We start from the raw sequence: 17,855 nt of genomic DNA on the forward strand, positions 1-17,855 counted from the left end.
CTCAATCAGATTTTTTGGCCAAAATATATCTATTTGGGGAGCTGTGGGGCACTGTCTTTAATTGGTATTTGGCACACATGAGCAGCTTATACTCTATGAATTTTATTTTATTTTGATTATATACTAACCTCTACCTAGGTTTCTTTCTCGAACTTTTGCTAGACAGGTTTCATTCTCAAGTCGAAATTCCAAAAAGCCTTGGAGGGGTGGGCAGGGGGAAGGAATGCTAATTGATTGTTTCTTTGCTGGCAGCCAGTATAGAAACAGAACTTGTAATAATAGGCCTTGGCCACGAGGAAAAGAGGAGTGTGATTTTTGCTGCTTTCTACTGGCAGGTGAAGACGCAATGACAGGGGATACAGACAAGTATCTTGGACCCCAAGATCTCAAAGAGCTAGGGGATGATTCTCTGCCCGCGGAAGGATACATAGGCTTCAGCATGGGAGCTCGCTCAGCCAGGTATTGTGGTTTAGTGTTCCCTTTTGCTCTCAGACAACCATGATTGATGCATAAATGGAGTTTTTCTGCCCCATTCTCCAATATATATTCTTGGAAAGAAGGCTGTACATTTCCGTGCAGTGGTACCCTTTTCAGTATATATGCACTGCTGTTCTCTTCATGATTTTTAGTCCAGCCAATTTTATATAACTGAGCATCCCAACTGTAGTCATACTTCAGACATAAAGCAAAAGAACTGATTGGAAAAATTGAGAGAACCAATGCATTTCAGAGTAAACCTGATCTTTATTTAAAAGATATCTATTTGTTGATGACAAAGATTCAGTTCAACAACATGAATTAAAAGCCTGCTACTTGCAAGGCATTGCCCTTTTATATTGATTTGTGAGTACTACCCCAATTCTTTCTGAAATCTGAATAATAATGGAAACCCACATTTACAGTTGAGGATGGACATTGTAAGTCTATTTTTATTTTTGATAGTAAAAATTAAGAGGAAAACTCATCAGTGTCATTTATTTTAAAAACTATAAGCATTTTTGTATGTACTTGAAAGCCATTGCATTATTTTGTTTGAAAAGAAACAGAGGATGTTTCAAATAGACCTTTGTACAAAGAATGTGATGGTATGTGAGGGTCCCCAGACTTCTCACACAATGGAATGCTACCAATTTGCAGCCTCTGTGTCCTAACTGAAAAGGTTTGGCTTGTGGAAAACCCTGCACTTTAAAACTCACTTTGCACTGCTTGAGAGAAACAAGAATCCATGCTCTATTTTGGAGATTGCTTTGCCCTGTTGTGGATTAACAGTGTGTTTGCTGACAGTCGAGTTATTTTGAAGCTAATAATTAAACCTCCCAAGCCAGAGCCCTGGGGACATTTTCCTATAGTTTAATGATCTGTTGTAAAGTTTCATTGTCTTCCAATGAATGAATGCCACTTCCCACAAAGTAAGGTTTGGGTGTTTGTCCTCAGTCCTATGTGCTTCTAGGTTAGGCTGCCTTAGATGTGGAGTAGAGCCATTCTAAATAGGCTCTCTATTTCTCTCTGTATTAGTGTCTCTTACAGTATTTCTAAATTCTCATAATCTGATAAAGTTTCTAGTTTATAAATACTTCTGTTAAGAGACTCTAAAATAGTCTTAATGGAGTGTGCAGAGTGACTAATCAAAGCCATAACAAGTAAAAGTGTTTGAAAAGAAAAGTTATGACAGTGAGCACCCATGTTAGTAACACCCACAGTCAAGAATGGTTTTTTTTTGAAGACCAGTGCTTACCTATCATTGAATGCCTTGGCATAAAGATCAATAGAGATAACACAGGTAAAGTGCTTTGCAATGCTTCAAGTGCTATATAAATGTTATCAAGGCATTATCATCAGCATCATCCTTATTATTACAGTCTATTTAGAGTTAGCTGGTACAGCCTTTCCAGTATTCACCTGTCTCCCCATCCCATTTCTGTGGGTGTTGTATCAATATGGAGGCATGAATATAGTGCTGACATCCACCAGAAGAGACCCAAAAACTGAGAGATTTCCCTAAGACAGCAGGTTTTGGTTTTGGTTTTGGCTTTTTGAGGGAGTGCTAAGGCTTTCACATTTCTGATTTCAACAGCACCATTATTATTTGTTGCTACTTCTACGTAATTCATTTTTACATCAGCATAGTCTACATATGTTATGCTCAGACACACAAAAAACAAATAAATGAAAAATAAGACTCAAGCTATTTGCCCATGGTTTCAAAGTAAAACACAACAGTGTTGTGAGTTTATCAAATAAACTATTCTGAGTGTAACATTTTTAAAAAAATGAAAACATAGAATGTATAAGTCACTCAACCATACATTTTTTTCTTTTTCTTGTCTGATTGTTTGCTTTCTATTTCTTCTACTTCTTCCCTATAAATTCTTTAAAATAGTCCTAAGATCAGGTAAGAAGACTTGTGGCATCTTTATTGCATTTCTCCCCATCACCCTCTGCTTATTTTTAATTTTATTTTTCAGCATTGTGATGTGTTGTGATGTGATTTTATTTTGTGCTCAGCTTTAGCAAGTTTCATGATTTTCTGCAAATTAACAAGTGACTTGATTGGTTTTAGAGCCCCTGATCAGAAACTGCCAGTGATTTGGGGGTGAAAATATTGGAAGGGTTTAAATGACTGCATAAGGACTGTAATTCAATTAACAAATCGTGCGAGGTGCATGAGCTCATGGGAGGTCTTTAAATTAATAAAAAGGATTGTCCTAAAGGCCTGTTTGTTTGCTGGATGCTGTCGTATTTGAGTTTTTAGGCACGTAACACATTTTGAGAGATAGGAAGCATGTGTTTTTCTAATATTTCCTACAAATAACTTTCAGGGTATCCCAACAGCCACACATAATTTACCATAATAACAGCACAATTTTAGGCTTCCTGCTACCCCAAATCTGAGGGCAAAAATTTCTACTTATATATCTGAATAATTCAGAGTAAAACAAATTGAGGGCTAGAGGCAAATTCAAGCTAAGCTCTAATTTGTCAACATGAAAAAAAAATCAACGCCTCAGACATCATGCTCAAAATGAAAGCATTTTTTCAGGCTTATACCAAATGTCTCTGTTTTGTAGTTATCCCTGCTATCTAAATTAGGACGAGATGATAGATGTGTTAGGGAACATCTGACTTTTTTTTAAATTAGAGATTCTTTTCACTAAAATGATCATAGATAAAAAAAATAATAAAATGATCATGGATTTCAAGCTAGAAAGACCACGTAATATAACCCCCTCATCTTCTAGATGAAGCTTAAGGATTTGCTCAGGTCCTACGGATGTTTTAGAATCAGAATTTGAACCCAGACCCAAGCCAGGATACATTCTTTCCACCGTGTAATTCTCATCTACCTCCTCTAATCCCATGAAAAGGGAAAGGAGTCAGATAGCTCCAGACTGTGTAGAGTAATAACTATAGGCTAAAGTGGAGAAGTCCGTGGCTAGGCAGCCAGTGCAGATGGCCCCTTGGGTCTTTGTGTCTTATCAAGGAGTTAGGAGGACAGCTGACCAACTCCCTTCCTCTTATGTCCTAGTCCTTAGCTTAATCAATAGATAGAATTGAGTGTCTTCTAGGAAGAAGCACTGAGCTCTACTAATATTCTAATGGTTACTACCCAGCTAAATGCTTGCCTGCTTCTTTTTCTATACTGGTCTTTCATAAGGGCTTAGTGCCCTTGTAGACCTTTGAGGAGTCAGTCTTGCTTTACTTGGAGACAAAGGATCTGATCAATTTATTTATGTGAAATCCCTTATGTCTTCATTTGGTGGTTCTCCCAGAGTCTTTGCTGAAAGAGCAATAAACCAGTTCAGCATGAATTTTTGAAGAGATTTCTAGATTCTAGGTTCTGTGCTAGGTTCTGGGGTTGCAGAGTCAAAAATGAAACAGTCTTTGCCCTCAGGGAGCTTTTATTCTCAGAAGGGGATGATTATAGATGATAGACTTCCAGGTATCAGGAAGGGTGGAAGGCTCTTCCCATTTCCTTTCCATTCACCCCAAGTAGGTATAATGAGGCTGAGAGCATGGTTCTAAAGATTGAAAGGACTTAAGAAACAATCTAGTAATTTATCACTTTACAGATGAGGAAACTGATTCCCATGACTTAAGATTATGTAGGCAGTGTCAGAGGTGGGGTTTGAACCTCTGACTCATGAGTCAAGGCTCTTTCTACTGTACCTCACTGTCCCTAACTGTGCTGTTTCCCACCCCACCCCACCCCTACTGCCCCAGTGCTTGGAAAAATAATAGTTACAAACTTAGTAACTCCCTGTCCTTGAGAAGTTTACAGTGTAAAAAGAGAAGGACATGGTGTAAATTATGTTGCATTGTGGGTAGGAAATGGAATTGTTTTTACTGTTTCAGATCAGAGGCTGACTTGGGGCAAGTAACTGAGTATCCCAAGAATCAAGGGTAGGTATTAGTGTCACACAGTCCAGCAGGTGAGGCAGGAGACAATGAGGCAGGTATGCTGGAGTGAGCCCTTAGTTCATCCACCATGAATTCAGTGATCATATTGGGAAGAGTTTTGAAGAGTGGAAAAAGACAATGTTTCCTTGGCAGTTAGGGCTAGTGGTACAGTGGATAGAGTCTGAGCTTGAAATAAGGAAGACCTGAGTTCAGATCCAGTTTGAGACCCAGGGCAAGTCACCTAAGCTCTGTTTTCTTCAAGTTTCCTCAACTGTAAAATGGAGACAGTAGCAGCATCTACCTCACATTATTGTGAAGATCACATGAAATAATATTTGTAAAAAGTACTTAACATAGGGTCAAGCACATAGTAGATACTATATAAGAGCCAGATAAGATGAACCCTGATTCACAACAGTCATGGCATCCTCACCATAAAAGGTAGAAGAAATGGAGATTGGGGATGGAGAAAGGCTGCTGTGGAGAAGATTCAGAAAAGCTAGGATGAAGATTGGGCAGAAAGCAATCAAAAGAGAGAAGGAGAGTAGTTATAATTGAGATCAAGTGAAGCCAGGAAAGTTACCACTTGATTTTCTCCTACAAACTGATCAGTCCCCTAGGGGATAGAAGTCGAATACCTGTGCGCTGGAAAGAGGACTCCTTGTTTCTTTGATTCTGTATTTTTAACACCTAGCCCAGTGCCTGGTAGGCTCTTAATAAATGCCTGATGATCTGTCGTCAGTTGCTTCCTCCTCTCTGTGAGTGGCAAATAACAACAGTCCATCCTTCGAATGTCAACAAACTCCACATTGATTCCTAGGTGCCCCTAAGCATAAAAGTACCATTGAGTCCAACAACCATAACTCTGAAAAGAGAAAGAGAAATGAAAACTCAGTAGGTGAGGCCGTAAGGGTTAGCTCAGAATCAGCCCTCAAAATTAAGGCATCTGTTGCACCAGAAAAAGGGACATTTTTGACCTGAGTGTGCTCTCTGATTCAGATTGCAGGTCCCTTCATTTGCTACAGGGGCCAGACTTTTCATCGATGTCCTCATGGTTCCATTTACACAGGGAAACATCTGAAGAGGTCCATGAATGCCATCTTTTTGCCATTTTTTTCAAAACCAGTTGGCCTCATTTTAAACCAAAGCTAGCCATAGGGGAATTTTAACCTGAAAACCTTTCCTCAGAATATGAAATACTCCATTTGTGTTGTTTCCATTTGTGAACCTTTTTTTTGATATTCAGTTGATCCTTTCAATAAGTCTCAACTTTGGCTGTTCCCTGAAAGTTGCATGCATTAATTTATTTTTTATTCATCTCATCACCATCATCTGGCACTGTTGAATGGTTAACTGTAAATACAACAGCCTCCGCTCCTTCAGTTCGGATAGGTCTTACACACTGAACCGAAGCTCTTATGCCCGGGACAGCATGATGATTGAAGAATTGCTGGTTCCATCAAAGGATCAGGTAGGCATTCATTTTTATTGCCTTTAATTATTCAGTTCCTCTTAGTGTAATTGCTTGTATAGTGACACTGAAGGGCTGCATTTCTCCCTTTGCTTTAAACTTTGGTTAAGCCAAGACAGTGGTCTGGTAATTAGTGTTATACTTGTCACTGAAAACCAGTTGAGAATTGTTGACCCTTATCAAGAAGGGAATCCGATAGAGGATAGAGATAAGGACTAGATTTATAATTTCATTTCTATAGGGAACTCCCAAATGAGGAAATGCCCTCTACCGGTGCAGGTTAGCCCCTTTTCTTCAACTTAAAAATCTTTAAGAATTGCCTGGGGGGCAGTCAGAAGCTAAATGATTCCTCCAAGGTTACACACTCAGCTTGTGTCAGAGGCAAGGCTTGAACTTGTGTCTACCTGACTCTAAAGGCAGCTTTCCATCCATGACTCTGTGGTGCTCTAGAAAGGGAATACTGGTAGAAATAAAGATTAAAAATGGCCCCTTCCCTTCACTAGGTAGGTCTCCAAAAGCCTAGAGGGAAAGTCTCAAGGCATCCCTAAAGGGACCATCCTACTGTCTCATTTCCACTTCAAGTCACAGTATGAATTTTAGAAATAAAATGTAGACCCTAGTTCTTCCAGTTGATATTCAAACCTGCAAGGTTCTACACTGAGCAACCCTTATTCAAAGACTTCCTCTCATCTAGAAGTATTGGTTGCATTATTCTAAGTTAAAACGTATGATAAGTAGATTGGCCTCGTGTAGAGTCTCTAGCTTTTGCTGCTGCTTATGATAAAATGCTAAGCTTCAAGATAAGCTTCCCATTAGGACTGTGACTTGTAGGCAGTTAAATTCCCCTTCTGTTCATTTGACTTCCTTAAAAACCTGGGTCTTTGCATGACAGTTCAGTAATAACAGGAAATAAATGCTCATTAATTGATTGATTGAAGCCACAGGAAAAGAGCTGTCAGAAAACAAGAATCCCTTTGAGGGGAGGAAGGTAGAAGAGATTCGGACCTAAATCAGGCTGCCTACTTGGTGATTACAGAGCTAATTGTGGGGCTGTAAAGCTACTTTTCTAGGAGGTTGACACTGCAAACCATCCCTGGTCGATTCAGCAGCTTTATCATGAAGGTAACCAGAACAGACAGGTATGAGATTGCCTGTCCCAGCCAAGTTAAAGGTTATACATTGAGTAACAAGGACCCAAAGGCTCCCTCCTGTCTAGAGGTGTTGGTTCCCAGACAGAGCCGCACCAGGGTGTATACTGTGCTTCACAAGACAAATACCTTCAATAAATATCCTGTTGTTTTATACTAACTGGAATGTTCTCAAGACCACAGCCTTGCAGTGCTGAGTGTTGTGGTTATTCATTATTCTGACAGACAAAAGTCCATTGTAAAATTACTGCAGGCGTGGGTATGGTTCACTCACAGATCCATTTCAGGGCAGTTTTTGAGGTAATGTGTAGCCCAAGTGTAGACAGTGACATAACTATTTCACCTGCTGGACTGTGGCCCCTGGTCAGAATTTGGTAATTCCATGACCTCTGTGTTCAAAATTGAGAAAAAATGAGCTATTGGGAAATAATTAATCTTGGAATAAAATCACAAGCTTAGAGCTAAAAAGGACCTTGGAGTCCACCCTTCTTTTTTGGCAAATGATAAAACTGGGGCAAACATAGATGAAGTGACTTGACCCAGGTCAAATGGGTGGTAAGCTACAGAGGTAAGATTCAAACTCAGGTCTTATAGAGAAAAGTTCTAGGTTATTATTAATGAAGAGCACTGGGCCTGGAATCAGAAAGACCTCTGAGTTCAAATTGGGCTCAGACACTTAGTAGTTGTGTGACCATGTGCAAGTCACTTATCTTCTAATTGCCTTCATTTCCTCATCTGTAAAATGGGATAATAATAGCACCTACCTCCCAGGGGTTGTTGTGAGGATCAACTGAGGTATTTATCAAGCCTCTCATATATAAATATATATTATATATGTGTGTGTGTGTGTATATATATAAAATAGCAATATATATTATATATAGTAAGTGCTATAAAAATTCTAGTTATTATTGTTAGTCAGGATCTAACTGTTAGAATGTTCAAAGGGTATTGTGCCTCATTGATGATGCTCATAAGAACTTACTCGTATATTTTTATCCTTGGTGAAGATAAGAGACACCTGGATCATCTTGATTTAGCACTCAGGAGCTGAGCAGATTCTGTAAGGCAACAGGGACAAACAGATTCAGATAAATGATCCTGACCATTCGTGCAGATGGGTCTGCTTGGGAGCAGGGGGAGGGGCTGCGCTCCAAACATTTGCCTGGTTTCAGCATGTGAATCATTTAGTGGCATATAAATATTTTAGCAGTAACACAAACAGGAATCCCAGGGTTAGTCATTTCTATTCATACCCTTTTCTCTTAGCTCCTCTCCAAACTGACTTGCTCAGATGGTAGAAGGGGCAATATGAACGCAGCTGTAGGTATGAAGGGGAATAGAAACTCAGGGGCTTCCTGGTAGGAGGGCACTTGTTTTCCATTCAGCCCCTGCTCTGGAGGACAGCTCCTGTCCTTGACACAGACCCTGTGAGTGAAGAGTTCAGTCAGCTGCTATATTCTTTATAGTCTGACCTTTCCCATTTCTGTAGATTTAAAAATTCCACCCTCTCACTAATGTACTACGTGGCTTATGCCTTTGAGTCCAAGGACTGGGTTTGGATCTTTCCTTTACGCTTTGCTCCCCCATGACCCTGGGCAAATCCTTTACATTTTAGATGCCTCAGTTGTCTTTTTTATAAAATAAAGGAATCCCAGAATCCTAGATTCCAGAAGGGCTGTTTTTAGTAGATAATTATAATAATAATAAAAATAAGTAACTAGCCTTTGCACACTGGTCTTAAGGTTTGCAGAGTGCTTTACAAATATTCTGTTCTCACAATAACCCTGAGAGTTACTTGCTATTATTATCCCTATTGTACAGATGGGGAAATTTTGACAGGGGCTAAATGACTTGCCCAGGGTCATATAGCTAGTAAGTAGTAAGCAGGATTTGAACCCAGATCTTCCTGATTCCAGGTCCAATACTTTATCCAGCATTTCACCTAGTTGCCTAGATGAGGAAACTGAGGCCCAGAAAGGTTAAACCCAAGGTCATCCTAGTAGTAAATATCAGAGGTAAGATTTGAACTGGTGATCTCTGCCTTTTCCATTGGATCCCCAGCCTTTCTAAGATTCCTTCTAGCTCTGAATCCTCTGGACTTTCTAAAGAAAACAGAATGAGAAAGAAAAATAACTCTTTAATTGGCAGACAGAAAGGATGGAGATAATAATAGAGGTGACTTTGATCAATTCTGAAATGCGTCCTTGCTGATGCTGATGAGGTCTCCTAGAGGGGCCAAGTTCCCTGGTAATTGAGAAGATTTTTTTTTTAAATTTTGGTATAATCATTCATTGGCATGTTGAATTCCAATTCTCCTAGGATCCAGCTTATTCTCTTGTCATAAATTAACTAGTCAGTAAAGTATATTAATTCCTATAAACCAAGAAAGTCCTGTTCAGTTTATTAGAAATTAATGAAAAGTAATGCTTTTGAATTAATTGCATTCATTTAAAATTAGTTTTGAGGAATTAATTTATATCTCCTTGTTCTATCTTATGTGGACATAAGATGGCACAGTGGATACAACTCCAGGTCAGAACTCTTATTCCTGAGTTCAAATCTTGCCTCAGATGCTTACTAGCTATGTGACCCTGGGCAAGTCACTTCAGCCTGTTTGCCTCAGTTTCCTCTCCTGTAAAAATGAGCTGAAGAAGGAAATGGCAAACCACTCCAGTATCTTTGCCCAAAAAAATCCCAAATGGGGTCATAGAGAGTCAGACATGACTGAAATGACTCAACAACAACATCCTATCTTACGTACCAAGCCTCCGAGAAGAAAAGAATCGTAGAATTACAGTTGGAAGGGACATCAGAGACCCTTTATTCCAGTTTCCTCACTTTATGTATGGGGAGACTGAGGTCCAGGGTAGGTTAAGTAAACATCAGAGGCAGGATCTGAACTCAGGTCTTCTGGATCTCTCACCCCCAAACTCCCCAACACTAGCATTCTTTCCACTGGATCATCCTTTCTCCTTCTGTGAGTGAATTGGGATTTGATGGCCAACTCTGAGTTTGGGGGATAGTGCCAAAGTCTGTGAGGTTGTAATGTTCATTAAATGCCTCCAAATCTTTCTTATCTTTTTTAGAATTATTGAAAGTCAGAGATAGAAGGGACTTACTGCTCAGTCATTTTGTTGATGGTGAAAAGAGGCCTCCAGGGGTGGAAATGATTTGCCCCAGCTAGTTAAATGTCACCTGAATATGTCACGCTAGGAAACAACACCTGACCTCCTGGTTCAGTGCTCTTTCCATAGGGTTTGTCATGATGATAGTACTTCAAGGACATTCATTTTCTCTGTGTAAGTGCTGGTTCCATCAGCAGAAACCCCAGTAAATATTTATTAAGCACCTACTGTTTGCCAGAGCATTCTGGTAAGTGTTGGGGATACAAGGAAAGGCAGGAGACCTTGATGAGCTTACAATCAAATGGTAAATAGTCTGAGTAACAAAACCCGAAGAAATTCACCCCCTCCTCACTCTGGTAGTCAGGTACCAGTGGGCAACTTCAAAGGGGCTAGTTCCAGACATCACACATACAATCTGTCACCAGTTGAGGACAAGGAACCATCCCAGCTTGGTATGATTTGGATTCTACTGGCTTAACCTTCAGAAATGTGGGGTCACTTCTGCACTGTGATGTGACCTTGGAGCAGGATGTTACATTGATATCAGTCTTTATAATTGCAGAGTGCATTTCCATACCTTATCTCCATTTTTCCTTTTAAACTATTCTTTTTATTGGGTTACTATGGGGGTCCAATAAGATCACATACATGAAAATGCTTCAAAAACTATCAGTCTGGGTACAAATGAAGATGCCCATTATTAGGATCCATAGAAAAGATTTTTGTCATCCAGGTATGCCCATATGTGGAAACCATCCCTTGCAGAGCAAATGGGAAAGCCAAAACCAAGCCGTCCCACATTCCTGTCGAGGACTTGTTCTTTCAACTTTTGGGGCGTAACTGTTGAAGGAAAAAGTCTGATGTGGCTTCTGTAATTAGTGTATGGGTCTTAGTTCACTGTGTTCCCATTACCTAACTGGTGTAATATTTACTAGGTGCGTGAGGTAGGGCTGCCAGAATTACTAGAAGGAATTAAGCAAAGAGGAGAGACAGCCTTTGCCTTTGAGGATCTGTGCCAGACTGAGGAGACGGATGTAAGAAGCATTCTTCAGCACAGAATATCATGCATAGACTTACTCAGCATTTCTTCTTTTTGCCCTAGCAGGGTAGGGATTGACTTAGGCTATTTTTCAGTAATTAGTCAGTAAGCATTGCCCAAGTACCTCCTCTGGGCTGGGTGCTAGGAAATACAAAGCCCCTGCCTTCAGGTAGTGGGGGGGGGGGGGGGGGGGAGCGGGGGTATGGGGGTGGGTAGGTGTAGAAGTAGAGACAACATACAAATGCCAGGTCATTTCCAGGGATAGGAAGGCATCAGTAACTGAGGAAATCAGGAAGGGCCCACTGTTGGAGGTGGAGTTGGAGCTGGGCTTTGAAGGAAGTGAAGGATTCCAGGAAGTTGAGGTAGGGAAGGAATGTATTCTTGGCATAGAGAGTATCCTGTGCAGAAGGACAGCCATGGGAGAGGGGATGCCAGATGTGAAGGTGAGCCAAAAGGCCAGTTTGTATCAAGGTTGGAAACCTATGCATAGGCATCAGGGTCCTTGGAATGAAAGCTTCCTTGCCCATCATTAAATGTAAATTAAATCTTAACCCACCTGTGATTATGGTTGAACTTGGACCACAGATCTATAGAACAAGAAAAATGAAAGTTAACTGAGTAAGCAACCCTTCAGAGGATGAGTGGAAGACCTTCAGCAAATGGGTAGAGTGGAGAGGCTTTAAATAATTTGGGGGAATATTGTGGATGCAAAGTATGGACACGGCATGATCTGTTCTCTGTCAGCTCTCTATCCTTACCCCTATGGAATTGGCAGAATCTTCCTGTTGGCAGTGGACAGACACATTGGCCCCAGGACTGTGACTTCCAGGTTAGTCCTGGTCCCCTTTAACTTTTGTGTCTGCCACGCCTTCCTGAGATGGCTGTGTTTTTGCTAGAATACTCTGACCAGTGATTTTCTCTGTGTGAGTGAAATGGGAAATTAAGGTCATGACTCCTATCTACAAAGAATTGGAATTGCTTCATTTGTGCAGTATGGCAGTTGCAATAATAACTGACATTTATGAAGTGCTTTGTAAATATTATCTCTTTGGTCCTCACAGCAGCTCTGGGAGATTGGTCAGGTCAAGGGGAATTATGTCCCCAAAGCCACATAGCCAGTCTTGGTGAATGAGCTAGGTCTGGAATGCAGGTGGCTACTCAGACATCCAAGTTCAAGGTTCCTTCCATTACACTAATGTTTCAGTGTGTCACAGAATTGTAACTAAAAGAGCCCTCAAACCATCTAGTTGAACTCATTTTACAGATAAAGAAACAATCCCAGGGAATAAAGTGACTTGGTTGAGGTCAGATGAGCAGTAGAAGTCAAAGGAAGGATTTGAACCCCGTGTCTTTTGATTCTAACACCAGTGTCCTTGCTACTCTATCCTACTGCCAGTAGGCTAACCAGTAGGTAGGAACATATCCAGCATTCACTGTTAACAAGAATGTCATAGGATCAAAGATTGAGAGCTGGAAAGGGACCTTAGAAATCAGTTGCGCCAACCACCTAATCATTATTTTTAATAGATGAGGAAACTGAGGTTAATGAGTTCAACATTTAGACATTTGAGGACTTTCACATTGGGGTCATTTAGGGTGTGAGGATACCTTGTCATGTTAGAAAGCTGAGGGCTTTCCATTTATCTCACTCCTCTGTAAGTAGCCTTTGGAAAAGTGGAATATTAATGGTTTTTGGAGGAGAAGGCATGTTCTTTGCTATCGTGAATGCAACTTCCAAGCATCTGTGCTAATGCGTAGCAGTTATTGTTGTCATTTGTCCTTTGTTGATGTTGTTGTGATACCATGACATGCAAGTGAATTGGATTTAAGTGAGGCAGGGCTGTGCAAAGTCACCAGCCTCACTTTCTTCTCTGGAGCCCTGTGGGTTCTGTGGCCAGATATTGATCAGCATGATGAGGTGGCTCCCTAATGCATAGCAGTAACACAAAGCCCAAAAGGAGATAAAACAGAGACTTTAAAGACCATCTAGCCCAGCATCTTTATTTATTTAATCATGGTGAAGACTGGCTAAAGACTGGAGCAGGGCAAGCAGAGACAAAGGTGTTGGATGGAAGACACGTGGAGGTGTAATGACAAGGCTTGCCAACTGGCTGAATTGGCGGGGGGAAGAGGGAGGGAGAGCTGATTTTGAATCCTGCCTCAGACACTGTCCGTTTGACCCCCTGGATAAATCACTCATTCAATCAATCAACCTCACTTTTCTCTTCTGTAAAATGAGGATAATAATATCCCCAACCTCACTGGGTTGTTGTTGGGGTTGTGAGACAGGGGCTTTGCCAGTCTCAAAGCACTATCTAAACACCAGCTATTAAGACATCCAGGATGTAGAATCTCTTATTTCTGCTTGATTTTCCAAGGGCAGAATCTGAGACCCACTCTGGGTTCTGTCACATGTCATATCAGTGCTTTGCTGGGTGTTTTATCTTCCTTAGATTGACTCACCACGTGACCTTTGGCTCAGGCTACCGGTTTAAAGAATGTATAAAGGGTCTGCATCCTTCAAGAATATGGCAATTGACTGTGAGGAGCAGGAAGGAGGGGTGGGGGCGGGGCTCGGGAGAGACTCGTGCAGTACAGATGGGCCAGCAGACAGTGGCCTGTTTGAGATTAAAGGTTTGCTAGCAATAAATAGTCTGGGCTGCTGCAGGAACATAAGCTGAATTGAAAGCTGGGACATTCTATATGTCTTCTATGTGTTTTCAGAATGTCTTGCCAGCTCCATTCAGGTGATACATTCAGATCTCCATGAGGCTGGACAACCGTCATAGATTTTTTTAAAAAGCCCAGGGAGATATTTAAGATAGCAAACGTTGTTCTTTTTAGATTTAATGAAATTTTTTTCTTTGAATGAAAGTCTTCTTTTCTCTCCCCTCCCAATTTGGAAAAAAAAAGAAAAAGAAACCCTTTGTAACAAACATGCATAATTAAGAAAAACAAATTTCCACACGCCAAGATGTTTAATTTCTGCCTGGATCCTGATACCCTGGATCCAGACCCAGCCTCCGACAGCTTCCCCCCAGGCCTTAGCTCACCCTAGTTATATTTCAGAATTTATGGATAATTTCTCCTGAAATTAGTTTGATTTGGAAAGCTGAAAGATATTACAAGACTGGAAATGTTTATGAAAGTTAGTGCTCTCATCTTGAGTGAAACAGTAAGTTAAAACGTTTTTTAACATACAGAGAAAAGAGCACAGACATGAAGAAGAAATATATTGCCCACTGTAAAGGTTGAGAATGTCCATTAAATGTTTGTTCCCATCCTTAGCTGCCACCCATCAGTAATTCTGGCCTGGCATCAGTCAGCCTTCTAGCACACGGTGACATTATCCATGAGGTTTCATCTTTCAAGGGCTCTTGCTCCAGCAAAGGAAATATTTTATACTTCATTCAATTACTTCTCACCTGGGAAGTGTTACTGTTCCCTAGGGTAGACTCACTAGGTGCAGGGGTGGGGAACCTGCAAGGGGATCCTGTACATAGTAGAATCTAACTGGCTGAATTTTCAGATTTAATTCACCCACCTAAGGTTTCCAGCCAATTAGAAGCGACTGTCACTGGCAGTCAATCAGAAAACCTTTATTAAATGCCAGTTCTGGGAACTAGAGATTCAAACACAAAGATGAACCAATCTCTACCTTTAAGGAACTTAAATTCTGTGGAGGTGAGGGGAGGAGGAAACAATAGTGTACATATCCAAGTACATGGGAGAGCAAGGTAGTTAGGGAGACAGGGGGAATGGGAATGGGGAGGTTTCATATAGAAGATGATTCTTAAAGGAAAAGTGGGACGGATTCTATGAAGTCAATGTGAGGAGGGAGTGTATTCTAGACAAGGAGATCAGCCTCATGCAAAGGTGCAGAGGTGGTGGGAACTGAGAGGAGCCCAGTTTGGTTGGAAGGGGAAAGGAGTATATATTCAGGTTAGAAAGACAGGTTGGAATCAGATTGTGGAGGACTTTCAAGGCCAGAGGATTTCCTGTCTAATTCTAGAGGGGTGCCATTGGAAATTACTCAGTTTGGGGAAGGACATAGTGAGATCTGCATTAAAGGAAATGAAGCTATGTGCAGGATGCACTTGGGGCGAGGTGGTGTAGAAGCAGGAGACAGGGAGGTCAACATGGCAGCTGTTTTGATAATCTAGGCAGGAGCAGATGGGTGTTTGAATTGGGGAAGTCACTATTTGAGAACAGAGAAGGGAGATGATACAAGAGATGTTGGGAAAGTAGAGATAACAAGATTTAGCAACTGGTTGGATATGTAGAGTGGGGCAGCCAGGTGCTACAGTGGAGGGGCCTGAAGTTAGGAAGACCTGAGTTCCAATCTGGCCTCAGACACCTGCTAACTATGTGACCCTGGGAAATTCACCCCATTTTCCTCAGTTTCATCATCTGTTAAATGAGCTAGAGAAGGAAATGGCAAACCACTCCAGGATCTCTACCAAGAAAACCCTAAATAAGGTCATGAAGAGTTGGACATGACTGAACAACATTGGATAAATAGGATGGGGAAGTGTGAGGAGCTGAAGGTTATAAATCTGAGACAGACAAAATAGGGGTACCCTTGATAGAAATAAGGAAATTTGAAAGAGAAAGGGGAGGGATGATGTTCAGAAGGAATGATGATGAACTTTGTTTGGACAAGTTGAGTTTGAGATGAGCCCAAGCCTTTGAGCAAAAATTGTCCATCTGTAGGTTAACCAGTGAGCTTCCTGGCATTACAAGTCTTTCCCCACTGCCCCCTTCATTTGAACATTTTGGTTCTAGTCTTGGCTTTATATTCTGAGGCCCAAGCCTGGATGTCAACTGAATATTAGGTCAATGGGTGTGTTTACTATCCGCTTTCATCTTGTGCAAAGGGCTGGTAAGAAGCTATTTTTGGAAAGTATTAATCTCTTTGGAGTCAGGGAGCAATGCCACCAGTCGTCAGGCTTTGGATTCTCCATGGTGAACGTTTTTATTTTAATAGGATGATGGATTTAGAACTGGAAAGAAACTAATTGTTCTCTGAATAGCAGGGCCCAGATGGAAAAGGGCGTGGCTCCCATTAGTGTACAGATGACGCAAATGGAATATGCATTCTGCTTAGTTCTGGACTCCTAGGGAGCCCAGTGAATATGAGTGGTCCTTAATGTAGCCCTGCTTTCTCAGGATCTGAGGGTACTTGTGATGTCTGCGGAGATCCGTAAGAAAAGGCAGCAGGGTACATAATCAGCAAGAAGGTCAGACTTGGGAAAGATCCCACCTTGGGCACTGGTGTGTCACCAGACAAGATATTGAATTTTTCTGAGCCTCAGTTTTCCCATTTGCAAAGTGGAGATAATATTACTATTAACACTGACTAAACAGGACCGTTATAAAGATTTTAAATGGATCTCAAGTTTTTTGCAAACTTTAAAGGGCTCCTACATGGCAACCATTATTATATTATGTGTGGGGGGAAGTGGATAACCAAAGCCTATGTTTGAACCCTGCCATTAACAGATGATGACTCTGTGACCCTGAGCAAACAAGCTACAGGACAGTGCCCCAAGGCAACTGTAAGATTAGTGATTTAATACAAGTTGGTCGAGTTTTTCTCCAGCATTGTTACACAGGAAAGAAATCACTGTCCAGTCAAGAAATATGCACTATGGTATTGTAGCTGACAGGCCTTCCCTTTGTTATACCAATAAGGATGAATTTCTATAAATACATACGTGTGTGTGTGTGTGTGTTTCTATCTATATACTTCTATCTCTATTTCTCTCTATGTATTTCTATTTATGGGTAGACATCTACATAAATCTATAATTATTTCCCTTGTCAACCAGTTAGCAGATTGCCAGATTTTTGCCAAATGAGAGAGAAAAAAAGGTAAAATCTCTTTGAAAAGTGAAGAGTATAAATCATTTACTTTGAAAGGCCCTTAGCCATCATTTTGTTCAAGGCCTCCCACCTACTCCCTCACTTTAACGATGAGGAAGCTGACTTCAGAGGTTCACTTGCTGAGCTAACATTATTTTTGTCTATGACTAAGGCAGGGAATTGCATAATAAGCAAATATTTTGGGATGACTGAGTGCATACATGAATGAATTGCATGATTTTACATGGATAGGGCTGCCAGGAACAGTGATTTAGTAGTAGGTGCCCATGATGCCACATCAGGTTGCAAAATTCTGAGTAACCAGTGCTGGCAGACCAAAATCAGCATTCATCCTCTATAATGTATCATAGTTCATATGAATGAAGGAAGCCTTTATTTATCACTTACTGTGTACAGAGCACTGTGCCTGCTCTCAGGAGCTCCCATTCTAATGGGGAAGACAGTGCAGAGGGAAAATTTCAGCTGCAAATCAAAGGGAAGGGTCCTGTGGTCCTTGGCAGGTCAGCAGTAAAGCAGATGGCAGTGACCCTGCTTTAATGAGAAAATCTTACTGGTGTCTGAGAGTGAACCATTTGACTCTATAATCTTTGGACTGATCCTGTTTGTTCATTGATATGGGGAGGTCCTGGGGTTGAGTTATACGATAAATAATGTCAGAGGCCCTGGGCTCAAATACCTTTTATTTTCCTCATATTTTGGATTAGTTGGTTCTATGGTTCTAAAGTCACTTCCAACTCTGAGGCTGATCCTTTAAAAGATTTGCTAAAGGTCACATAGGCAGGCTG

The 17,855-nt window shown here is 41.0% G+C and overlaps 1 protein-coding gene across 17 annotated transcripts in view; it reads left to right on the plus strand.

Moving 5' to 3' along the window:
• ANK3 (ankyrin 3) overlaps nucleotides 1-17,855 on the plus strand; it is a 715,857-nt gene that overhangs the window by 616,775 nt on the left and 81,227 nt on the right. For all 17 annotated transcript variants that reach the window (XM_072628881.1, XM_072628882.1, XM_072628896.1 and 14 more), the window contains 2 exons: nucleotides 336-459; nucleotides 5,767-5,869. In XM_072628881.1, coding sequence (XP_072484982.1) covers nucleotides 336-459; nucleotides 5,767-5,869 — 227 coding nt within the window. The remainder of the gene's footprint in view (nucleotides 1-335; nucleotides 460-5,766; nucleotides 5,870-17,855) is intronic.

This window comes from Notamacropus eugenii, chromosome 1 (assembly GCF_028372415.1).
Source record: "Notamacropus eugenii isolate mMacEug1 chromosome 1, mMacEug1.pri_v2, whole genome shotgun sequence".
Taxonomy (NCBI): Eukaryota; Metazoa; Chordata; class Mammalia; order Diprotodontia; family Macropodidae; genus Notamacropus; species Notamacropus eugenii.